Raw genomic sequence first — 27,575 nt, 5'->3', positions numbered from 1 at the left:
CTGCACTTTGTAGCCATAAAATTGAGGTAGGGATTGAATTTCAAATTCCTCATGAAACCAGTTTTTGAAGTATGGCACAATATTTAAAACCACCACCACCACCAATGGAATAAATAACAGCATATGATTCTTTACCCCTACTCAACATTCAAAAAACTAAAAACATGGCAACCAGTTCCACCACTTCATGGCAAATAGATGGGCAAATAGTGGAAACAGTGACAGAATTTATTTTCTTTGGCTCCAAAATCACTGTGGATGGTGACTGCAGCTATGGAATTAAAGGACACTTGCTCCTTGGAAGAAAAGCTATGGCACAGCTAGATAGTACATTAAATATCAGAGATACCACTTTGCTGACAAAGGTCTGTATAGTCAAAGCTATGCTTTTTCCAGTAGTCATGTATGGATGTGAGAGTTGGACTATAAAGCTGAGCACTGAATAATTGGTTCTTTTGAACTGTGGAGTTGGAAAAGGCTCTTGAGTGTCTCTTGGATATCAAAGAGATTAAACCAGTCAATCCTAAAGGAAATCAACCCTGAGTATTCATTGGAAAGACTGGTATTGAAGCTGAAGCTTCAATATTTTGGCCACTTAATGCAAAGGGCCAATACATTGGAAAAGACCCTGATGCTGGGAAAGATTGAGGGCAGGAAGAGAAGGGGATTACAGAGAATGAGATGGTTGGATGGCATCACCAACTCCGTGGACATGAGTTTAAGCAAACTCTGGGAGATAGTGAAGGACAGGAAGCCTGGTGCTTTGCCATGGGATCTCTTTGCCATGGGATCGCAAAGAGCTGGACATGTCTGAGTAATTGAACAACAGCAGAGTGCTTTTGTAATAGAAGGGAAAAAGAGAACTGTCATTACTTTTTCTTATTCATCCTTAGTCATGACTCCTGAATACCTTTTGCAAAATTAAGGAAAAGAAATGATATCAACTATGTGTTAATTAAGTAACCAAGTGAGCAAATATGCTTTGTTGTGCTTTATAATGTACCTAATGACCTATAAGAGGCAGTGATAGTGCTGAAGGAATAACGCACTGTGGGTCGGGGTATGTGAAGGACTCTTCCCAGATCATTGTCAAAGAGGAAAGGTCACACTGCCCATGAGGCTGGGAGCTCTCTCAGCAAGACAGTTTTAGATCTGAGCAAGTAGAAAGCATGCAAATATGTGTGTACAACTGATTAATTCTGAAAAGTCAAATCACTTTACTTTCAGATCCCATAGAAAAAATTTCCAAATCTCTTAAGTTAACATGAATATATTTCAGGCTCCATTCGCTCAAACCTCCTCTCAGTTTTGAGTGTTTGGATAAATTCTTTCTCTGTTTCTACTCTAATGCTATCTTAACAAACGTCTAGAAATCTTTGTTTTGCTCCTGTATTCCAGGGAGCCGCCATACATGTAGCTTGGTTACCTTTTGCAAGTGGAGTTAATCTCTCTCAACACTCCTATGTTTATGAGAAGATAACATCCTTCCGTAATGAATGGTCGAAACCTTGGGCTATTTTTTGCTGCAGCCAAGCACCAAATTGCATATATTCAACCTCTGCAATATCACTGTGCCCTCTCTTCCATCTGTTTCCCTGGTTTAGGTTCTAATCACTTGTATTTTAGGCTATTATAATAATATCTTAATTTTTAGTATGAAAATTTAGCAAACAACTACTCCTTTTTCACTCCAAACATTTACTAAGTACTAACAGCAGGAGAAGGGGATGACAGAGGATGAGATGTCTGGATGGCATCACTGACTCGATGGACGTGAGTCTGAGTGAACTCCGGGAGCTGGTGATGGACAGGGAGGCCTGGTGTGCTGCGATTCATGGGGTCACAAAGAGTCGGATAAGACTGAGTGACTGAACTGAACTGAGCAATTCCAAGAAATGGTCTTTGTTCTCATAAAGAACATGATAGAAAGAACAGAGCCACAGGCAAAAGCTTCAGTTCTGTCCATTTTGTAGAACACACTGCAAAAGGAATCTTCATGTGAACACAGCATGATCCACATGCCCCCCTTCAGAGGAGGGAGGGCAAACCTCCACACACAGAGCACTGTCCATGCCCGGCTCCAGCTGGATGGACTCTCACTGTGTTTTCCCTACATGCAACTGGAGTCCCAAAAGCCCAAATGAAGGCTTCAAATTCCATCGTACTTCTCAAGACTCTAATCCTAACCAGTCTTAATGATCTCTTTGTATTAGATGAGAGGACATTGCAGTGATGGGGGCTTCAGAACCCAACAGGCTCTGAGAAGTGATTTTCTCCACAGGTGACAGAACTGGGACACACATTCAGCTTTGCTTCCCACCGTAGAACTCTGACCACTACACCAGGTATCTCCAGTGACAGGGCAGTGGGGAATTAGTAGCTCTATTACCTGCAGGGGCCAATGGCCAATGGCCATCCAGCACCCTACTGTGCTGTAACGAGGCAGAGAGAGGCAGACTCCCTTAGCTCCAAGACACTGGTGCTAACTCCCTCTCTCTGGTGGAGAAAAATCCTTTTAAGAAGATAGGAACAAGAAGCATGTCATATTAAAGGTGCAAATAGGGCTTCTTAGGAAGTAAGAGAAGAAAACTGTGGGGGCCAGAGCCTCAAGCTTGGGTCAATTAGTCGGGTTAGCTTCTGGGATAGTTCTCTTTGGACCCCTCCCCATCCAGGGGAAGGAAAACTATGACAAGTCTAGACAGAAGATTAAAAAGCAGAGACTTCACTTTGCTGACAAAGGTCTGTCTAGTCAAAGGTATGGTTTTTCCAGGAGTCATGTATGGATGTGAGAGTTGGACCATAAGAAGATTGAACACTGAAGAAATGATGCTTTTGAATTGTGGTGCTGGAGAAGACTCTTTGAGAGTCCCTTGGACAGTGGGAGATTAAACCAATCAATCTTAGAGGAAATCAACCTTGAATATTCATTGGAAGGACTGATGCTGAAGCTGAAGTTCCAATTGGGGTCATCTTATATGAAGAGTCAACTCATTGGAAAAGACCCTGATGCTGGGAAAGACTGAAGGCAAAAGGAGAAGGAGATAACAGAGGATGAGATGGTTGGATGGCATCACTGACTCAATAGACACGAACTTGAGCGAACTCTGGGAGACAGTGAAGGACAGGGAAGCCTGGCCTGCTGCAGGCCATCGGGTCACAAAGAACAGACACGAAGTGGGAACTGAACAACAACAACAAACCCTCCAGGTCTTATTTTGTTCATAGGCCCCAGGATTACAGTGTTCAGCCTCCCTTCCCTCTGTGCTGCAGACCAGATGGATTTTACAACATCTGGGCATTAGGGAACCCGATCTAGCTTATTGTCTATTCCTCTGTCCAAAAAGTAAGTAGTATGGCCCTTCAGAACTTTCTTAAAACATTTTTATGAAGTGAAGAAGGGAAACCATGGGAAAAGAAATAATTCTCATTGTGGATACTTGCCTTAATAAGGAGTATATCTACAGTAAATGGTGAATCTTATGGTCTGAAAGGAGAGTAGTCTACATTTAGAGGAAAATCAAGATTTTATCTACCCTCTAAATTCCATCATGAGAATACAAGTGAAGTTCTGGGGGGACAACTGCCTTGGGGTGAGGGGGCAGGTGGGAGGACTTGACACCTAGGACAGGAGCCCTGAGATTGGGGAACAGGTGCAATGGAGGGGGAGTGACACGGATACAGAGGGTCCCCTCCTTTTTTTCTTTTCATCCCTGAGATATGACCTCAATAGACCCCTCAGCAGACAAAGACTGGGGGTAAGATGCAAAGTGTAGCCTGGGTCATAACACAGGTCACAGCAGCATATATGTAAAAAGAAAAAAGACCGAGAAAGGAAGAGAGAAGAAATGGAAGCCAGACTATCAAGGAAGAAAGGACCGTGAAGAATGAGTATAATAAGAGGTATATAAAACCAGGGAACTACCTGGTAGTTTCGACAGTAAACATATTGGGCCTGCTTGGCATTGGCACCGCATGTGTCCTTCAGTCATTCCTGGAAAAGGTCTTCAATTTTCTTTAGCACTAGAAATTGACCAACGATCACGCAGCCCTCCCCCCCATTCCCTGGTCTGTTTTACGCTATTTTCCCTCTGTTTGGCAGAACAGTCACTGTCCTTGTAAAGCTTTTTAAATCAATAAAGTCTGTGGCCTTCAAAACAAAAAAAAACAAGAAAAACTGGGCCTCTACTGAGCCACACACACACACACACACACACACACACAAACTACCTTGATTCTTACTTTGCAATAATTGAATAATTGTAGCTAGTTCTTCCAAGGATAGTCAAGTCTTAGTAGCATTAGACAATAAGCATATTTCAGTGGCCAAACGTAAACACTGTGTTAGAAAAAAGAAAGTTAGGCTTACATCTTGTCCATTAACGCCTGACAAACCTGGATCTCCTTTCTCTCCTGGTTCACCCTAGAAAGAAACAATTTATACAGTGAAAAATGTTAAATCTGAAGATCTTTACTAAGAGAAAATAAAAGAGTTACATTGTTTGGGTATTTATAACAACATGATTACTTTGCTAATCCCTTGAAAGAAACATTTATTAAAAAACAATTCTGAGTCCTAAAACCAAAAAGAAGTTTAAAGGTTCAAAGAAAAGCTGCATAAAAATGATTAAAGTGTATAAATAGAACAAGGATTATTTTTTTTTCTATAAGCAACAAAGAACTTTCAGGAGGGCAATTTGTTAATATATAACAAGGGTCTTAAATATGTTCATTTCATTGGGACCAGTGATTTTACTGCTAAGAATGAATCCCAAGAAAATAAACAGAGATGAAGAGTTTTACGCACTAAGATGTAGAGCGCAGTGCTATTCATAGTAGTAAGAAGAGAAACATTCTCAATGTCCAGTAATAGGGAACTGGGTAAATTACAGCATAGAGATATAATGGTATGTGCTCCAACCACTACAATCATGTTTATGAATTTTAGTTTATACTATAGGAAAGTTCTTATGATATAAAAAGATACAATTATTTAACAAATTTAGTGAATAAATGTTAATGAATACCTGTTTTTATTACTGTAAAACTACAAGTGTTCATAATGGCCACTAACAACATTGTTGATGACACATCTCATAGTTGCCTGTATTTTTGTTTGATTACTATCTGAAAGGTATATGCTTTTACTGGTATACCCTGCATATCTATGGTGGGCTTTCCAGGTGGCACAGTGGTTAAGGAATCGCCTGCCAATGCAGCAGATGCAAGAAATGTGGGTTCAATCTCTGGGTTGGGAAATTGCCTGTTGGAGGAAATAGCAACCCACTCCAGTGTTTTTGCCTGGAAAATTCCATGGACAGAGGAGCCTGGCAGGGTACAGTCCAGAGGGTCACCAAGAGTCAGATGCAACTGAGCGCCTGAGTATGCATGCTGCATATCTATGGTATAATTAAAAAAAAATTTTTTTTAAGTCTGTCTACCTAACCATCCACCTATCTACCTGTGTCTAAATCTACCTATGAGTCTCAGAAGAACTAATGAAAGCAAACAAATCAGAAAAATAAAAGTAAATAATCTATGCATTCTATGACTATGGGAAATTTTATTTTCTTCAGTATATTCTTCAATGTTTTTCAATTTTTAAATAAACATGTATTATGTGTATAATTTGTAAAGTGTTTAAAAATAAGAGAATATGCTGTGTGTATAAAGAACTCATTCTGCCCTAAGTGCATTGCACATTACTCTCTGTGTGTAAAGTAGTAATAATAGTAGCAGCAGTAGTATTAATAGTTATCTCTGCTTTGTGCCACCAGGGTGATTTTTATTCTCTTCTTTATATATTCTCTTGCTCTTTGCTTTTTAAGACAATAAGCATTATTATTTTTATCTGCAAGAAAAGAAAAGCAAGCACTTCCTGGGCCAAGATGGTGAAGTAGGAAGACCCTGAACTTACCTGCTTTCCTAGATACACCAGAATCACAACTACTTATACAACATCTACCAATGAAAACTAACAGAAGGGCTCTTCTACAACTAAAGATATAAAGAAGGAACCACAATGACAGGTAGGTGGAATGGAGAATGGAGACGAGGTACAGTCAAATCTTATACTCCAAGGTGGGCAACCCACAAAGGGGAGAGTAGTTACAACTGCAGAAGTTCCCCCAAGAAGCAAGGGATCCAAGCCCCACACTGAGATCCCCAGCTCTGGGATCCTGCCCTGGAAATATGAGTCCCTAAAATATTTGGCTTTGAAGGCTAGTGGGGATCACCTTCAGGAGAGCCAGAGAGCTGTGGAAAATAGAGGCTCTGCACTTAAAGGGCACACACAAAGACTCACATGATTTAGTACCCAGGACAGAAGCAGTAATTTGAAAGAAGCCTGGAGCAGACCCACATGCTGATCTTGGGGAGTCTCTCAGAGAATAAGGAGGCAGGTAGACCTCATCCCGGTGACACAGACATCAGCAGCAGCAATTATGGGGAGCTCATTCTACCACGTGGACACTGGTGCTGGCAAGTACAACTTTGGAATCTTCTCTAGCTTATTAGCCCTAGAGCCCAGACCTGCGCTAACTCAACGACGTGTAGGTGCCAGCACTGGATGTCTTAGAACAACGAACTAACTGGGTGAGGACAGAGCTCATCAGAAAGCAGGATGCCTTAAGAATCCCTAGATTTTGTTGTTGTTGTCAAGGCAAGGAATAAGACCTGATTCAGAAAAATGTCTGAGAAGACAGCAGACTAATGTCACACAATAACCATCTGTTGGGGTCTGAATGCCAGGTTCTTTTATAGAACCAAAGAGAGAAGCAGTGAGGAACTAAAGTCAAAAGGCAGAGTAGAGAGGGACAGGTTATGAAGAAGGAAAATAAGACTCCCCGGTCTTAACCGGAGCCCACAGATGCCCCTGGATACATCCCTGCCTACCAGTGGACTGAGGATCCAGTTCACACACTAGTGTGCACACACTCGACCTGGGATGTCCAGGGCCCTGTAGCCAGAGACCTATGGCCTGGGCCTACCATCCAGCCTACTCTAGACTCAGTGCCAGCCTCACCTACCAGTAGGCAGGTGCCAGTTACAGGACACCCTGGGATTCAGCTCCACTCACCAGATGGCCAACATCAGCTTTGAGACACCTTGGGCCACTCAGCCAGCTGCCCTGGGACCTGATACCACTCATCACCAGGCTGAAACAAGCTTCAGAACACCACAGACTTTGCAGCTAGCTATGTCAGGAATCAGGCTCTTCTACTAGTGGTCCCAAAGCAGCTCTGGAACCCCTGGGCTCTTCACTAGAGACCCCAGGACCTGGCCCTGCCAGCCAGTTGCAAGAGATACAAATCACTATGGGTAAAATGGAAAAGCAACATGAATGTAGTGTACAGTATGGGGAAATACAGCCATTATTTTGTGATAGCTTTAAAGAGAATATCACCTGTAAAAATAATGAATCCCTATATTATATACCTGAAACTAATAAAATATTGTAAGTCAACTACACTTAAATTAACAAAAAGGAATGGAGTAGCAATAATTTTTCAGACACAATAGATTTTAAAACTGTAAACAAGAGACAAAGAATGACCAAGGGCTCAATCTAAAAAGATATAACAATTGTAAATATATATGAACTCAACACAGTAACACTTCTATACATAAAACAAATGTTAACAGACAATGAAGAATTGTAACCAACACAATAATAGTAGGGGGATATTACCATCCTACATACATCAATGGGCAGGTCATTCACACAGAAAATCAATGAGGCTTTAAGTGACATATTAGATCAGTTGAGTTAAATATATAAACATTTCAGTAAAAAACAAAGGAATGTACATTATTTTCAAGTGCACATGGAACATTCTCCAGGATAAATCACATTCTAGGCCACAAAACAAGTCTCATTTTTAAGAAGATTGAAATTATATCAGTCATCTTTTCTGACCAGAGTAGTCTAAGATTAGAAATCAACTACAAGAAAAAAATTCAAAAAATCCCCACAAACACATGGAGGCTAAACAATATGCTACTAAACAACCAATGAATCCCTGAATAAATCTGAGAATAAATGAAAAAATAAATAAAAAAAATGAAAAAATAAATAAAAAAAATGAAAACACAATAATTCAAAAACCTATGGGATGAAGCAAAAGCAGTTCTAAGAGGGAAGTTTATAGTGATATGCAAGACTACCTCAGGAAACCAGAAAAATCTCAAATAACCAAATAATAAAATAGCAAACTGCATCCAAAAATAGATCAAAAGGATCATATATCATGATCAAGTGGAATTTACTCCAGGGACACAAGAATAGTTCAATATTTGTAAGTCAGTATGATACACCACATTAACAAAGTGAAAAATAGAAGTCGTATAATCATCACAATAGATACAGAAAAGATTTTTCAAAATTCAACATGCATTTATGACAAAAACTCTCCACAAAGTGGGTAGTGAGGGAACATACTTCAACATAATGAAAGCCATATATAATAGGCCCATAGCTCACATCATAATCAGTAGGGAAAAGCCAGAAACATTTCCTCCAAGATCAGAAACATGCCAAGGATGTCTTTTATCAGCACTTAAGGTCAAATAGTATTAGAAGTCCTACCCATAGCAATCAGACAGAAAAATAAATAAAATCATCCAAATTAGTAAGAAGTAAAACTGTCCCTTTTGCACATGATATGACACTATACATAGAAAACCCTAAAGACACCACCAAAAATCTACTAGATCTCATCAATGAATTCAGTAAAATCGAAGGATACACAATTAATATACAGAAATCTGCTACATTTCTATATACTAATACCTATGAATAGAAGACCAAATTTTCCAGACTAGAAGACCTAACCCTCAAATCTATATAGAATCTGAAATGACCCCAAATTGCCAAAGAAATCTTGAAAACAAAACAAAGCTATAGGTATCACATTCCCTGACTTCAGACTATTCTACAAATCTACAATAATCAAAACAGCGTGGCACTGGCACAAAAAACAGACATATAGAGAAATGAAACAGGAAAGAAAGCCCAGAAATAAATCCATAAACCTATGCTCAATTAATCTCTGATAAAGGAGGCAGGAATATATAATGGGGAAAAGACAGTCTCTTCAATAAGTGGTGCTCAGTAAACTGGATATGTAAAAGGATAAAGTTAGGACATTTTCTCATATTATATAAACTCAAAATACTATACAAAGTATTTTGTATAGTATAGTACAATACTACACTATACAAAGTAAAACACCCCAATGTTCATCGCAGCACTGTTTATAATAGCCAGGACATGGAAGCAACCTAGATGTCCATCAGCAGATGAATAGATAAGAAAGCTGTGGTACATATACACAATGGAGTATTTACTCAGCCATTAAAAAGAACACATTTGAATCAGTTCTAATGAGGTGGATGAAACTGGAGCTTATTATACACAGTGAAGTAAGCCAGAAAGAAAAACACCAATACAGTATACTAACGCATATATATGGAATTTAGAAAGATGGTAATGATAACCCTGTATGCGAGACAGCAAAAGAGACAGATGTATAGAAGAATCTTTTGGACTCTGTGGGAAAGGGAGAGGGTGGGATGATTTGGGAAAATGGCATCGAAACATGTATAATATCATATAAGAAACGAATTGCCAGTCCAGGTTCAATGCAGAATATAGGATGTTTGGGGCTGGTGCACTGGGATGACCCAGGGGGATGGTATGGGGAGGGAGGTGGGAGGGGGGTTCAGGATGGGGAACACATGTACACCCGTGGCAGATTCATGCTGATGTATGGCAAAATCAATACAATATTGTAAAGTAATTAGCCTCTAATTAAAATAAATAAATTTAAATTAAAAAAAATACTCTAGAAAGAAAATCCTAAAAACACCACCAAAAATCTACTAGAGCTCACAATAAATTCAGTAAAATTGCAGGATACAAAATTAATATACAGAAATCTGCTTCATTTCTATACACTAATGAACTATCAGAAAAATGGGTTAATACATACCGAGGAAACCAGAACTGAAAGAGACACATGTACCCCAATGTTCATCGCAGCACTGTTTATAATAGCCAGGACATGGAAGCAACCTAGATGTCCATCAGCAGATGAATGGATAAGAAAGCTGTGGTACATATACACAATGGAGTATTACTCAGCCATTAAAAAGAATACATTTGAATCAGTTCTAATGAGGTGGAGGAAACTGGAGCCTATTATACAGAGTGAAGTAAGCCAGAAAGAAAAACACCAATACAGTATACTAATGCATATATATGGAATTTAGAAAGATTGTAATGATAACCCTGCATGTGAGACGCAAAAGAGACACAGATGTATAGAACAGTCTTTTGGACTCTGTGGGAGAGGGAGAGGGTGGGATGATTTGGGAGAATGGCATCGAAACATGTATAATATCATATAAGAAACAAATCACCAGTCCAAGTTTGATGCATGATACAGGATGTTTGGGGCTGGTGCACTGGGATGACCCAGAGGGATGGTATGGGGAGGGAGGTGGGAGGGGGTTCAGGATGGGGAACACGTGTACACCTGCGGCAGATTCATGTTGATGTATGGCAAAACCAATACAATATTGTAAAGTAAAGAAAATAAAAATAAAATAAAAAGGAAAAAAAAAGAAAAGAAAAATGGGTTAAAAGCCTAAATGTAAGTCTGGAAACCATGAAATACCTAGAAGAAAACATAGAACACTGACATAAATAATAGCAAAGTTTGCACAGATCTGTCTCCTAAGGCAAAGGAAACAAAAGCAGAGAAAGAACTAATTGGTACTCATTAAACATAAAGTTTTGCACAGCAACAAAAACAAAAAGACACCATAATGAATGGGGAAAATATTTTAGCAAATGATATGACTGATAATGGGTTAATATCCAAAATACATAAACACTTCATATAACTCAAAAGCAAAAAAAAAAAAAATTCAATTGAAAACGGACAGAAGACTGAACGTTTTTCCAAAGAAGACAAACAGATATATGTCAGTCAAGGAAAAAAATGCTTAATACTGTAATCTTCAGAAAAATGCCAGTCAAAAATACAATGACATCACCTCATACCTGTGAGAACTGTTATCATCTAACAGACCCCGAATGATAAATGTTGGTGAGGATTTGTAGAAAAAGGAGCCCTTTTACATTGTTGGGGAGAATGCAAATTTGTGTAGTCACTGTGAAAAACAGTATAGAGGTTCTTAAAAAAACTAAAAATAAAACTACCATATGACCCAGAAATTCCACTACTGGGCATATATCCAAAGAAAACAAGAACACTAATTTGAGAATATATCATGCACCCAAATGTTCACATTATTATTTACAGTAGCCAAGATATGGAAGCAATCTGTGTCCATGAACAGACGAATAGATAAAGAGGATGTGATGTACACACACACAGAGACCACACACACAATGGAATACTACTCAGCCATAAAAAGAATGACATTTTGCCATTTGCAACAGTATGTGGAGATGTGGAGGGCACTATGCTTAGTGAAGTATGTCAGACACAAGACAAACACTCTATGTTGTCACTCACCTGTGGATTCTAAAACATGAATCAAAGGAACATAACCCAGTAGAAACAGGCTCATAAAGACAGACAGCAAACTGATGGTTATTAGTGGAGCGGGAAAAGGGCACGATAGAGATATGAGATGAAGAGGTACAAACTACTATACACAGAATAAATACATTACAACTGTATATTATACAGCAAGAAATACATAGCCGTTATTTGGTAGTAACCTTAAATGGCGTATACTCTACAAAAATCCTGAATCACTATGTTGTACACCTGAAGCTAATGTAATACTAAACATCAATTATACTTCAATTAAAAGAGCAAGCACTTGATTTTAAGAGAGAATATTTTAAATAGTCTACAAGTAGAAATACACAGGTGCAGTTCCAAACAAGCAGCAACAGCACACGCCACCCCAAAATGTGCCGCTCGTATGCGGTAAGTGGACTGTTTCGCTCTAAAGGCAATTAAGCCACCATAACTCTCAGGAACAGCTTTGTTCTCTCCCTTCATTGCCTCAAAGAATTTACTAGGGGGCTTGGCCCAGAAACGGAGCTACTACCAGAGCTCACCTTTTATCCAAAGACTTAACTGCATGGCAGGCAAACATCTGATTAACACACACGTGCCCTTCTCATCTGCCTGTGAATTGTCTTCTCTCTGAAGCCTGGCCCATCGTACTCCTTAGCTCCCAGGGCAGATAAACCTCAGCTTACCTTTAGGTGTCATGTTTTTATAGGGCTCTTGAATGAAAACTTTTTCTCCTGTTCATCTGTCTTTTGTTGATTTAATTATTAGGCCAAAGACCAAGAAGGGAAGAAGGGAAAAATGTTCGACCACTGAACAATCATCTAAGACTACGCATTATTACCCTATTGAAAAATGCAGGAAATGAAGCAAAAAATAATTCGGTTATACTTGGAATATAAGAAATCCATATTATATACAGGGCAAACAAAAGGCCACATGAACACATTTAGTCATTCAGTGAAATAGGGTTAAGTTAGAATGAAACTGAAGATGTTGAACTGCAAATGGAGGGTAAAGAGATGCCTGTAGAGTGGTTTCTCCAGGATGGTAGCCACTGGCCACACATGGCTATTTAATAAAATTTAAAATTCAGATTTTCCGTTACCCTAGCCACATTTCAAGTGCTCAGTAGTGCTGGGTATATTGGACTGTGCAGGTTAAAATATTTACATCACCATTGAAAATTTCACTGGACTATGCTAATCCAGAGAGTGGCATGTATGACAGAAAACAAAATAGGAATTAAGAACTTCAGAAATACCCAGAAGAAAATATTTAGTAAGAGGATCCAAAACAACACATGTTTACATATTGATATAAAATGTGTTCAGTACAAGTTAATAAAGTGAAATTTTTAATACTAGAAGACAAATATAATTCCATAGATATAATCATCAACTTACAGATGCAACTAAAAATAAATATAGTCTTTATTCAAAATTAAAGGCTCTGATAGAAAACATAAGCAACTCTATATACTAAAGAGGTAAGTGTCTACGAGAAAACCTTCAACTTGACAGTAATAAAAGTTAAATAATAATAATAATATGAACAATAACATAGAGAACAGAGTTGATATTCTGATGGGGTTTACATTGCATGGGAAGAGGACAAGAGATACGGCAGACAGTTAAAGAAGAAATGTGCTGCTTCAGATTAATCAGTGGCAAAAATTGGCAATGAATTTTTAAAGTATTATTTTTAATGTAAAAACTAAATATATAGTTATACATAGGGGGCCACTGTGATCAAATAAGGTTCATAAAAAAGTCATTTACTTGACTATTATCATTGCTACCAATGTTTCTATAATGTTTACTATGTGCCAAGCACTGCTTTAAGCATCCTGCAATTCTATGACGATCTAGAGTAAAGATACAATTATTACCCTCATTTTACAGATAAAGGAACTGAAAACAGAGAGATTAAGTAACTTGCCCAAGGTCATATAACTTAAAAGGGGTAGGATGCCAATTTAGCCCAGGCTCCACAGCCTGCGCTCTTAAAACTATTAAGCCCATTAGTTTTAAAACAGACCAGGGAAAACTGAAAATGCAGTGTAGAAATCGGGATTTCGGCAAAGCAGGAGGCAAAGTCTCTGATAATGCCTCCCACAGGCATCAGCCAGGTAACATCACTACTGAGCTTGTAACTGGCAAAGGTCTCTCTCCTCTCCTCTCTCGTATCAAGCTCTTAATCTTGGCATTGTTGACAATTCTTCCTTGTGACGGCTGTCCTGTACGTGACAGGATGTTTAGCATCATTCTGGCCTCTATTCGCTATTAGCCAGTAGCCAGTCTCTTCTACACGCTCTCTGTTCTCAGTCTTGACAAACAAAATGTCTCCAGATATTGCCAAATTTCACATGGATGGTGAAACTGTTTCCACCTCAGAGCTATTGATATGTATTATGAATATATATGTATATATAATACAGATTCATGATATGAAATGTTACAGCAGACTGAAACAATATGCTATCATAAGCACCATGGACTCGATTAGGAGTAACTGTGCAATTTTGTTTTAAAGTTAATTCTGCATGGGTTAGAGAACCCACTTAAAAATAAAAATATTAAATGATCAGAAGGAAATATAAGTGAAACATAGCTCAGAGCTCATGGTGAGTAAGGTGTCTAAATGTAGAGACAAAAGAAGACATTCATAATAAAAAATAATATATTTTATAAAATATTAATTATAACCTTGTAAGGCAAAAATATTATAAACTAAAGGGTAAATGATAAAATGGGAAAAGCATCATATGATGGTTTAAATTTTAACATCATTAGTACACAGAGGTTTTATCATTCATAAGAAAAACAATGATATACCAACCGGAAGTTGTGCAAAGGACACATCAGGCAACTACCCACAAGGAATACAAAAGAAATGCTAAATGACAATTGTGACTATTTTAACAGGTACTAAGTGAGCTGTAGAGCTCAGTATTGTAAATTTAGAGCTCTTTATTGTAAATTCTATCATTCTTTGAAAGCAGTGGGAGTTCTACATCCAGACAGAAAAAAAAAAAAAAGGATACTCAAGAATTGCATACTTAATAAATGCCAAACAAAAGAAAGTTGACAATAGTAACCAGCTGTTCCTTTTTCCCTCCATTGAGAAGAAAATGAGTGAAAACAAAACTATGGCTTTAATAAGCTAGAATTAAAGAAAATTTATTTGACACCGGAGGTTGTTAGACAGTAGTTCCATTTATGTTTTTTCTCAGTGCTTAGATACGTTCAAAAGCAGAAAAGATTAAAGAACAAAACCAACAGAACTTTTCAGGAGATTTCTTTGAAAATACAATAAATCATTCTAGTCTGACAAATCATAAATGTGATCCTAACCAAAGGAAACAAGATAAGTGAAAATTAGATTTCATGAAAATTTTTCCAATACCCACTCTTTGATGAAACTATTTTCAAAACTATACCAAAATTTATGAACTAATACCTTTTGCAACAACATGGATGGACCTAGAGATTATCATATTAAGTGAATTAAGTCAAAGACAAATATCATATATCACCTACGTGTGGAATCTTTAAAAATGATGCAAATGAACTTATGTACAAAACAGAAATAGACTCACTATTATAGAAAATAAACGTATGAAAAGGACAGGGAGGGATGAATTAGGACTTTGGGATTAACATGTACAAACTCACTACATATAAAAAGACAAACAGCAAGGACCTACTGTATAGAAGAGAAAACGATATTCAATACCTTGTAAAAACTTGGAAAAGACTGCAAAAGGATATATATATATACACACACACACATACATATATATGTATATATCTTTTGGCCCACCTAATACAATATATATATAGTATGTAATATATATATATATAACCAAATGAAATTGGGTTGGCCAAAGATTTCATTTGGTTTTTCCATAAGATGCAATGCCAAATAATGTTCAAACTACTGCACAATTGCACTCATCTCACATGCTAGCAAAGTAATACTCAAAATTCTCCAAGCCAGGCTTCAACAATATGTGAACCGTGAACTTGCAGAGGTACAAACTGGATTTAGAAAAGGCAGAGGAACCAGAGATCAAATTTCCAACATCCGTTGGATCATCAAAAAAGCAACAGAATTCCAGAAAAAAAAAAATCTATTTCTGCTTTATTGATTACACCAAAGCTTTTGACTGTGTATATCAAAACAAACTGTGGAAAATTCTTCAAAAGGTGGAAATACCAGACCATCTGACACGCCTCCTGAGAAATCTGTATGCAGGTCAAGAAGCAACAGTTAGAACCAGACATGGAACAACGGACTGGCTCCAAATTGGGAAAGGAGTACGATAAGACTTTATATTGTCACCCTGCTTATTTAACTTACATGCAGAGTACATCATAAGAAATGCTGGGCTGGATGAAGCACAAGCTGGAATCAAGATTTCCAGGAGAAATATCAATAACCTCAGATATGCAGATAACACAACCCTTATGGCAGAAAGTGAAGAGGAAGTAAAGAGCCTCTTGATGAAAGTGAAAGAGGAGAGTGAAAAAGCTGGCTTAAAACTCAACATTCAGAAAACTAAGATCATGGCATCTAGTCTCATCACTTCATTGCAAATAGATGGGGAAACAATGGAAACAGTGACAGATTTTATTTTCTTAGGCTCCAAAATCACTGCAGATGGTGACTGCAGCCATGAAATTAAAAGATACTTGCTCCTTGGAAGAAAGCAAAGTGAAGTGAAGTGAAAGTTGCTCAGTCATGTCTGACTCTTTGTGACTCCATGGACTGTATAGTCCATGGAATTGTCCAGGCCAGAATACTGGAGTGGGTAGCCTTTCCCTTCTCCAGGGGATCTTCCCAACCCAGGGATCAAACCCAGGTCTCCCGCGTTGCAGATGGATTCTTTACCAGCTGAGCCACAAGGGAAGCCCAAGAATACTGGAGTGGGTAGCCTATCCCTTCTCCAGCAGACGTTCCCAACCCAGGAATCGAATCAGGGTCTCCTGAATTGCAGGTGGATTCTTTATCAACTGAGCCTAGACAGCATATTAAAAAGCAGAGATATTACTTTCCCAGCAAAGGTCTGTCTAGTCAAAGCTGTGGTTTTTCCAGTAGTCATGTATGGATGTGAGAGTTGGACTATAAAGAAGGCTGAATGTTGAAGAATTGATGCTTTTGAACTGTGGTGCTGGAGAAGACTCTTGAGAGTCCCTTGGACTGCAAGGAGATTCAACATCCTAAAGGAAATCAGTCCTGAATATTCATTGGAAGGACTGATGCTGAAGCTGAAACTCCAGTACTTTGGCCACCTGATGGGAAGAACTGATTCATTGGAAAAGACTCTGGTGCTGGGAAAGATTGAAGGCATGAGAAGTGGACAACAGAGGATGAGATGGTTGGATGGCATCACCGACTCAATGGACATGAGTTTGAGCAAGCTCTGTGAGTTGGTGATAAGACAGGGAAGCCTGGCATGCTGCAGTCCATGGGGTCGCAAAGAGTCAGACACGTTTGAGGAACTGAACTAAGTAGCACTTAATTGTCTTTAACTTAATTCAAAACAATTTTGTTAGATTGTATTGTGACGGTTGTCATATAAGTGTGCCTTAATAACTTACCAAAATTGGTGAATATTTGTGTAGTCATTTTAATACTGATGATGGAAGGAAAAAAGCAACATTCTGGCATACTGTGTTTTATTATTTCAAGAAAGGTAAGAATGCAACTGAAATGCAAAAAAAAAAATTGTGCAGTATGGAGGTGGTGCTGTGACTGAACAAATGTGTCAAAAGTGGTTTGTGAAGTTTCATGTTGGCAATTTCCCACTGGACGATGCTCCATGGTCAGGCAGACCAATTGCAGCTGATAGTGAACATATCAAGACTTGAGAACAATCAATGCACACATATGTGGGAGACAGTTGGCATACTCAAGATATCCAAATAAAATGCTGAAAATAATTTACACCAGCTTGGTTATGTTGTTCATTTTGGGTTCCACATAAGTAAAGGGGGAAAAGAAACATTCTTGATCATATTTCTCCATTTGGTTCTCTGCTGAAACATAAAGAAAATATTCCACTTTTAAAACAAACTGTGATGGGCAATGAAAACTGGATACTGTACAATAACGTGGAACAGAAGAGATTACGGGGCAAGTGAAATAAATCACTACCAACCACACTAAAGGCTGGTCTTTATCCAAAAAAGGTGATGTTGTGTATAAGATGGGATTAGAAGGGAGTTCTCTATTATGGGTTCCCTCCAGAAAACTAAAAGCTTAATTCCAAGAATTACTGCTCCCAATTAAACCAACCAAAAGCAGCACTTGACAAAAAGCGTCCAGAATTAGTCAACAGAAAATGCATAATCTTCCATCTGGATTATGCAAGACCTCATGTCTCTTTGATGCGCAGTAAAAATGGTTACAGCTTGGCGGAAGTTCTGACTCATCCACTGTATTCAACAGACACTGCACCTTTGAATGTTCATTTATTTCAGTCTTTACAAAATTCTCTTATGGAAAATATTCAATTCCCTGGAAAGGCTTCTGTAAAACATCTGTAACAGATTTCTGCTCAAAAAGATAAAACGTTTTGGGAAGATGGAATTATGAAGTTGCCTGAAAAATGGAAGAAGGCAGTGGAGCAAAGCAGTGACTACACTGATCAATAAAGTTCTTGGTGAAAATGAAAAATGGGTCTTTCATTTTCATTTAAAATCTGAAGGAACATTTTCGGCACCCAAATACACACACACACAAAGGGCTTCCAGATACACCCCCGCCCCCCCGCCGCCCACACACACACACACGTGTATACACACACACACACATACACACACACACACACACAAACACACACACTGGGCTTTCCTGGTGGCTCAGCTGATAAAGAATCCTCCTGCAATGCGGGAGACCTGGTTTCGATCCCTGGGTTGGCAAGATCCCCTGGAGAAGGGAAAGGCTTCTGGCCTGGAGAATTCCATGGACTGTATAGATCAGGGGGTAGCAAAGAGTCGGACACAACTGAGCAACTTTTACTTCAATACACACACACACACACACACACACACACACACACACTCACCCATAACTGAATCACTTTGCTATATATCTGAAACTAACACAATATTGTAAATTAATTATAACTCAATTAAAAAATTTAAAAAAACTATACCAAAACTTAATGTACTTTGAAACAAAATTGCAGTGCAATGCCAAAATATTGCATTCAGGTAAGTAGTGAAGCTCTTTTAGAGTTTGAATTAATCTATTATTATCCACAATGCAGATAGTTATTAATGTTACTGATATTTTAATAGATAGTAGCAATATTACACTAGCTTCCATTCTATGTGCTTTACTATTTGCCAGGCTCTGTGCCAAGCACTTTACATAGAAAGGGCTCATGTTAATTCTAGAAGTAACTCTGCAAGTTGCACGTTCTCATCACCTTTTACTAATGACAAATCAACAGCTAACAGGACAAATGTAACTTTCACACAGCCGAAGAGCTCCTCCTATCATTCCAAGTTATTTGCTTAGTTACTTTAACTTCATGGGGATTTCATTCACTCGCTATAATTTACCTTGTACCACATGCCCTAGGCTCAGCTCTCAGCTGAAGCTGACTTCAGTTCCTATGGACTTCTAGATGCTGTCAACATTTAGGGGGTGGGAGAATTTAAGATCCCTTTGAAGTAATCCTCTACCAAAGCATAATAGGAGTCAGTATATTAATGTGTCAACTTCTCAGGGGTCCCCAGCAAGACTCAGCCCCAGTTGTGCCTTTTTTATTATCTATTTCTTGTTTCCTGACTTATTCTCCCCATCTCCTTACTCCTGTTTCTTGAGATCCCTCTTAAATAAACTACCTGCTTCTAAGAAGTCAAGTGAGAAAAATATCTATTAGCCCACAATGTCTTCATTTTTGCCCACATCCGTGATCTCTCACTTCAATTGCTGTTACCACCACTCTGAACACACTTGTTCTTGTCCCTCTGCCAGAGCCATCCTCAGTGAGTCCAACTATCCACCTTCGCTCTTGTTCTTTGGCTGCTGACTAATCCTAGAGAGAGTCACACAACTGGGCAGGTTAAGTATCACCATAAAGCCATGATCACTAACCTCATTCTAGGTCCTTAAACTACTGCTTCCTTCAAACTCTTGGTATGAAGACTCCTGCTTTTTCTCTTCCATGACCATGCTTCCTACAGAGGCTGCCACACAAGCGTCCCCTTAATGCCTTGAAATCTATGAATTCACTTACATCTATACTGTCCTTTCCTCTATTCTAAAGCATGGAAGAATTCTTTCATCCTCTGTTCCATCTTCTTGGTTCCATTGAAATATGCTATTGAATCTTCTGTTAAAACAAAAATCTCTCAATTCCCTCTCTCCTGTCAGTTTCTGCTTCATCTGCTCCTTCCATTTCCAGATAAACTCTTGGAAACAGGCTCCCATACTTCCTGTCTTCATTCTGTTACCTCTCGCTCACTTTGCAGGCCACTCAAGCTGATTTGGAACCTCCCTGCTGCTCACAAACCACTCATGCTAAGGTTTTGTCTGACCACTGAATACTTTTCAGTCTTTTTCCTCCTTTGATCCATCAGTAGCATTTGATATATTTTTAACCAGCTTATTTGCTTGTGAGACACTACATTCCTTTCATTGTTATTCTATGTCTGTAGCCACATTTTCTTTTTTTGCTGCATCGTCTAAATACTGCTATTCTACAGGGATCTGTAGAAAACAGTTTCTTCGGCTTCCTTTTTCAGCAGACTTTCCTGTGTCATCTCTACTTTTATAGCTAGAGTCATCTAGATGCTGATGAGCCTCAAATTTCTACTTATAGGCTAAACATCTTTTTAATAGTTTTACTAAGGTATAATTTATATACCACAATATTGACATGCTTTATAGGTACAGTTGGTTGAGTTTTTGTAAATTTATATATTTCTGCAATTTATATAGTTCACCACAATTCAGAATTAAAATGCCCTCATGTAAAAAAATTCTCTTGTCCCCATTTGTAGTCAGTTGCCCCTAACAGCTGCAGCTGAGGCAACCACCGATTTGATTTTAGTCTACAGTTTTGCCTGCTTCCTAGAAATTTCATATAATAGACAACACACCAAGGAGTCTTTTTTTTTCAGTCTGGCTTCTTTGATGCGTATAATTCTGTTGCTACATGGGTAAATAGTTCATTTCTTACTTCTGAGTAGTGTTCTTTGTATGCATATATCACATTAGTTTATCCACTCACTAGTTTCCCATTTTTCAGTAATTCTAAAAAAAAAATTCTCCTATGTACAATGGCATAAAAATCTTTGTATGGACATGGATTTACTTCTCTTGGGAAAATGCCTAGGTGTGTAATAGCCAGGTCACATTATAAGTGTACGTATAACTTTTGGGAAATTTCCAAACCAATTTCCAAAGTGCCTGTATCATTCATCAATGTAAAGGTGTCAGATTACTACTGCTTCTCACCAGTAGTTGGTATTTTCAGTCTTTTTAATTATAGTCATTCTAGTGAGTGCATGGAGGTATCTCACTGGTTTTCAATTGCATTTTCTCAATAATTAATGATTTTTCATGTGCTTATTACCCATTCACATTATCTTTTTCAGTGAAGTGTCCATTCAAATATTTTGCCTGCTTTTGCTTTCAGAATGGGAGAAAATAATAGCAAATGAAGCAACTGACAAACAACTAATCTCAAAAATATACAAGCAACTCCTACAGCTCAATTCCAGAAAAATAAATGACCCAATCAAAAAATGGGCCAAAGAACTAAATAGACGTTTCTGCAAAGAAGACATACAGACGGCTAACAAACACATGAAATGATGCTCAACATCACTCATTATCAGAGAAATGCAAATCAAAACCACAATGAGGTACCATTTCACACCAGTCAGAATGGCTGCAATCCATAAGTCTACAAGCAATAAATGCTGGAGAGGGTGTGGAGAAAAGGGAACCCTCTTACACTGTTGGTGGGAATGCAAACTAGTACAGCCACTATGGAGAACAGTGTGGAGATTCCTTAAAAAACTGGAAATAGAACTGCCTTATGATCCAGCAATCCCACTGCTGGGCATACACACTGAGGAAACCAGAGGGGAAAGAGACACGTGTACCCCAATGCTCATCGCAGCACTGTTTATAATAGCCAGGACATGGAAGCAACCTAGATGCCCATCAGCAGATGAATGGATAAGAAAGCTGTGGTACATACACGCAATGGAGTATTACTCAGCCATTAAAAAGAATACATTTGAATCAGTTCTAATGAGATGGATGAAACTGGAACCTATTATACAGAGTGAAGTAAGCCAGAAAGAAAAACACCAATACAGTTTACTAACGCACATATATGGAATTTAGAAAGATGGTAACAATAACCATGTACGAGACAGCAAAAGAGACACTGATGTATAAATCAGTCTTATGGACTCTGTGGGAGAGGGAGAGGGTGGGGAGATTTTGGAGAATGGCATTGAAACATGTATAATATCATGTATGAAACGAGTTGCCAGTCCAGGTTTGATGCATGATACTGCATGCTTGGGGCTGGTGCACTGGGACGACCCAGAGGGAGGGTATGGGGAGGGAGGAGGGAGGAGGGTTCAGGATGGGGAACACAGGTATACCTGTGGTGGGTTCATTTCGATATTTGGCAAAACTAATACAATATTGTAAAGTTTAAAAATAAAATAAATTTAAAACAAAAGAAAAAAAAATAAAGAATACATTTGAATCAGTTCTAATGAGGTGGATGAAACTGGAGCCTATTATGCAGAGTAAAGTAAGCCAGAAAGAAAAATACCAATACAGTATACTAATGCATATATATGGAATTTAGAAAGATGGTAACAATAACCCTCTATACGAGACAGCAAAAGAGACACTGATGTATAGAACAGTCTTTTGGACTCTGGGAGAGGGAGAGGGTGGGATGATTTGGGACAATGGCATTGAAACATGTATAATATCATATATGAAATGAATCGCTAGTCCAGGTTGGATGCACGATACTGGATGCTTGGGGCTGGTGCTCTGGGACGACCCAGAGGGAGGGTATGGGGAGGGAGGAGGGAGGAGGGTTCAGGATGGGGAACACATGTATACCTGTGGTGGATTCATTTCGATATTTGGCAAAACTAATACAATATTGTAAAGTTTAAAAATAAAATTAAAAAAACACAAATATTTTGCCTGCTTTTAATGTTTCTCTTATTATTGAGCTTTAAAAGTTTTTTGAATATTACCTCTGTTGTTCAGTTGCTAAGTTTTGTCGACTCTTTGCAACCCCATGGGCTGCAGCATGCAGGCTTTCCAGTCCTTCACCACCTCCTGGAGTTTACTCAGACTCATGCCCATTGAATTGGTGATGCCATCCAACCATCTCACCCTCTGTTGTCCCCTTTTCTCCCAGCTGTCAATCTTTCCCAGCATCAGGGTCTTTTCCAATGAGTTGTCTCTTTGCATCAAGAGGCAAAAGTATTGGACCTTCAGCTTTAGCATCAGTCTTTCCAATGAACATTCAGGGTGAATTCCCTTTAGGATTGACTGGCTTTATCTCCTTGCAGTCTAAGGGACTCTCAAGGGTCTATTCCAGCATCACAATTCAAAGGCATCAATGCTTCAATGCTCAGGTTTCTTTACTGTCCAACTCTCACATCTGTACATGACTATTGGAAACCACAACTTTGACTGTATACACCTTTGTTGGCAAAGTGATGTCTCTGCTTTTTAAAATGCTGTCTAGGTTAGTCATAGCTTTTCTTCCAAGGAGCAAGCATCTTTTACTTTTGTGGCTGCAGTCACCATCCGCAGTGATTTTGGAGCCCAAGAAAATAAAATCTGTCATTGCTTCCACATTTTCCCCCATCCGTTTGTCATGAAGTGATGGGATCAGATGCAATGATTTTAGTTTTCTGAATGTTGAGTTTTAAGTCAGCTTTTTGCAATCTCCTTTTTCACCCTTATCCATTTCACCCTCTTTAATTCCTCTTGGCTTTCTGCCATGAGAGCTGTATCACCTGCATATCTGAGGTTGTTGATATTTTTCCCCTCAATCTTGATTCCAGCTTGTGATTCATCTATCCTGGCATTTTGCATGTTGTAATCTTCATATAAGTTAAATATGCAGGGTGATAATACACAGCCTTGACTTATTCCTTTCCCAATTCTGAACCAGTCCATTGATTCATGTCTGGTTCTAGCTGCTGCTTCTTGACCTGCATAAAGGTTTCTCAGGAGACAGGCTACTTGGTCTGGTATTCCCATCTCTATAAGAGTTTTCCACAGTTTGTTGTAATCCACACAGTCAAAGGCTTTAGTGTAGTCAATGAAGCCGAAATAGATGTTTGTCTGGAATTCCCTTGCTTTCTCTATGATATAATGAATGCTGACAATTTGACTTCTGGTTCTTTGGCCTTTTCTAAGAAATCTAGCTTGTACATCTGAAAGTCCTCAGTTTGCATACTGCTGAAGCCTAGCTTCAAGAATTTTGAACATAACTTTGCTAGCATGTGAAATGAATGCAATTGTATGGTAGTTTCAACATTCTTTGGCATTTCCTTTCTTTGGGACTGGAATGAAAACTGGCCTTTTCTAGCCCTGTGGCCACTGCTGAGTTTTCCAAATTTGCTAACATTTTGAGTGCAACACTTTAATAGTATCAAGTTTTATAATTTTGAATAGCCCAGCTGGAATTCCATCACCTCCACTAGCTTTACTTGGCTTCATACTCCAAGATGTCTGACTCTAGGAAAGTGACCACACCATCGTGGTTATCCAGGTCATTTTGTCGGCTCAGATAGTAAAGAATCTGCCTGCATTGCAGGAGACCCAGGTTCAGTCTCTGGATTGGGAAGATCCCCTAGAGAAGGGAATGGTTACCCACTCCAGTATTCTTGCCTGGAGAATTCCATGGACAGAAAAGTTTGGTGGGCTATAGTACATGGAGGTCTCAAAGTGTTGGACACAACTGAGCGAATAACATACTATTACATATGCACGTCATTTACCAGATATGATTAGTCAATATTTGCTCCCAGAATGTGGTTTAGTTTTTTATTTTTGTAACGGCATTTTTTAAACTTTAAAAAAATTTAACATATTCACTGAGATAAAACTGACAAACTGCACATAATAAATATATGCAATTTGATGTTTTGACATATGTACAGAACAATGAAACCATCAAAACAATTAAAATAACACCCATTTGTATGGTCTTTTAAAATCTGTTATTTTTGCATTTTCCATAGTGACTATGTTGAGCATTTTTCCACATGTTTATTTGTGATCTCCATTTTTTGAGTGGTCTACTCAAATTATTTATTCATTTTAAAACTGGATTGTTTAGCATAATTCACATATTTTGGATAAATGCTCTTCACCTTATCTGTGCTTTGCAAAGATTTTATCCAGTGTGTGGTTTGTTTTCATTTTCTTGGCAAAGTCTAATCAAAGACAGTTTTAATTTTGATAAGGTCAAGCAACTTTATCTCTAATGGATTGTCCTTTTAGTGTCATATCTAAGAATTTATAAACAAACTTATTTATAAATAAATGGATAAGTGTAATACATAATGTGGAAGATGTGGATTAAAATTCTTCCTTTTTGACATGAATGTCTAATTGTTCCAATAGTCTTGTTGAAAAAACTATCCATTGACTGAGTTGCTTTTGTAATTCTGTTGAAAATAAGTTGTATGTATACATTGCGGTCATTTCTGGATTCTATACTTTTGCATTTGTCTGTTTGCCTGCTATTACACTCACGTTACCCTTTCTTGATTACTTTATCATAAATGCTGAAACCAGAGAGTTGTAGGCACTTAGTTTTGTATCACCTACCCCCCCCCAAGTTGTTTGTATACCAGGTCACTTGTATTTCTGTATGACTTTTACATCATGTTTAATGTAATTATTAGTACGGTGAATACCCATGTGCAAGAAATGAACTTCGATCCATAATATTATGCCCTACTGAGAATTAACTCAAATGGATTTTAGACTCAAATGTAAAATCTAAAACTATAAAATTTCTAGAATAAAATATAGAAGAAATCTTTTGTGATACTGGGCTAGGAAAATGACTCTGTTTTGTGTTTGACTTCAATATTTCATTTATTCACTCCTTTGTTCTTTCTTTACTGCCTCAACTCGCTCAAAAAGCATTTTTAACATAATATTTTAGTTTTATGAGTACTTAGTTTTTTTGAGATTTTTTAAAAAAGTCATTGTTCTATTTTACATATGGTAATGTGAGTCTCCATGTTACTCTTTCCATACATCTCACCCTCTCCTCCCCTCTCCCCATGTCCATAAGTCTATTCTCTATGTCTGTTTCTCCATTGCTGCCTTGTAAATAAAGTCTTCAGCACCATTTATCTAGATTCCATATATATGTGTTAGAATATTGTGTTTATCTTTCTCTTTCTGACTCACTTCACTCTGTATGATAGGTTCTAGGTTCATCCACCTCATTAGAACTGACTCAAATGTGTTCCTTTTTATGGCTGAGTAATATTCCATTCTATATACATACCACAGGGAGGGAGATGGGAGGGAGTTCCAAAAGGGAGGGGATATATGTATACCTATGGCTGATTCATGTTGAGGTTTGACAGAAAACAGCAAAATTCTGTAAAGCAATTAAGTTCTAACACATAATATGCAAATTTGCTGCTGCTGCTGCTGCTGCTAAGTCGCTTCAGTCGTGTCCGACTCTGTGCGGCCCCATAGGTGGCAGCCTACCAGGCTCCTCCGTCCCTGGGATTCTCCAGGCAAGAACACTGGAGTGGGTTGCCATTTCCTTCTCCAATGCATGAAAGTGAAAAGTGAAAGTGAAGTTGCTCAGCCGTGTCTGACTCTTTGCGACCCCATGGACTGCAGCCCACCAGACTCCTCTGTCTGTGGGATTTTCCAGGCAAGAGTACTGGAGTGGGTTGCCATTGCCTTCTCCAATATGCAAATTTAAATTATCACAATTTATTCTAGCTAATCTTGACTTAATTTCAGTGAACTATAGCACATTTGCTCGTTTTCCTCCCCCTTTCTGTGTACCATTATTGTCATATATGTTATATCCATATGTTATAAACCTAACAGTGCAGTATTATAGTTTTGCTTTAAAATATGCTTTTAAAAATTAATAGAAAAGTATATAAACAGATAGGTAGAAATAGCTATACACAAAATCTTTTATATTTACCCATATATTTATAATTTTCAGTTGAAGCAACATGGCAGCTGAATGAAAATCCAGCTTTCTTATTAAAGAACCTGAAAGCAAGCCCTGCAGTAGACTGCTGAACTGTAAAAGCAGAATTTACCCAACATTCTGAGAAAGAAAAGGTAAGGGACATTCCAATTTTTCCTGAAAGTTTGAAATCTTCTGAAACTTTAAAGCAAATGAATAGTATGATTCAGTATGCACCTTCTTAGATGTAAAGCATCTCAGACAGTTGCTAAAATTATTTTAAAACTCTAACCCTTTTCATTCCTTCTATGGACTTACGTCCACAGGTATCTGGTATCACTTATTTTATTTTTCAAGAAATGTTTATTCATTTATTTTCGGCTGTGCTGGGTCTTTGTTGCTTTGCACAGGCTTCTCTAGTTGCAGCAAGTGGGCTTTGTTGTCGTGTGCGGGATTCTCGCCGCAGAGGCTTCTCTTGTTGCAGAGCACAGGCTCTGGGCATGCAGGCTGCAGTAGCTGGGGCACACAGGCTCAGCCATCGCAGCTTGTGGGCCTAGTTGCTCTGAAGCATGTGAAATCTTCCTGGACCAGGGATCAAACCCACGTCCCCTGTACTGGCAGGTGGATTCTCATCCACTGTGCCACCAGGGAAGTCCTGATACCATTTATTTTAAACTTGAAAGACTTTTTCAGCAACTCTTCTAGTCATGTTTGCTAGCAAATAAGTAATTTTTGTTATTTGTTATCTTTACTTTTGCTTTCATATTTAAAATATAGTTTCACTGGATATAGAATTCTTGGTTGATATT

At 38.3% G+C, this 27,575-nt stretch overlaps 1 protein-coding gene across 2 annotated transcripts in view; it reads right to left on the bottom strand.

Moving 5' to 3' along the window:
* The window catches only part of COL19A1 (collagen type XIX alpha 1 chain), a 445,397-nt gene that overhangs the window by 238,131 nt on the left and 179,691 nt on the right, over nucleotides 1–27,575 (bottom strand). The window contains exon 12 of one of the 2 annotated variants that reach the window (XM_027550856.1): nucleotides 4,367–4,420. The exons of the other annotated variant lie outside the window; for it this stretch is intronic. Coding sequence (XP_027406657.1) covers nucleotides 4,367–4,420 — 54 coding nt within the window. The remainder of the gene's footprint in view (nucleotides 1–4,366; nucleotides 4,421–27,575) is intronic. 2 annotated transcript variants of the gene reach the window in all.

Source organism: Bos indicus x Bos taurus, chromosome 9 (assembly GCF_003369695.1).
Source record: "Bos indicus x Bos taurus breed Angus x Brahman F1 hybrid chromosome 9, Bos_hybrid_MaternalHap_v2.0, whole genome shotgun sequence".
Classification (NCBI taxonomy): domain Eukaryota; kingdom Metazoa; phylum Chordata; class Mammalia; order Artiodactyla; family Bovidae; genus Bos; species Bos indicus x Bos taurus.
This window is presented reverse-complemented; position numbering and strand designations above follow the sequence as displayed.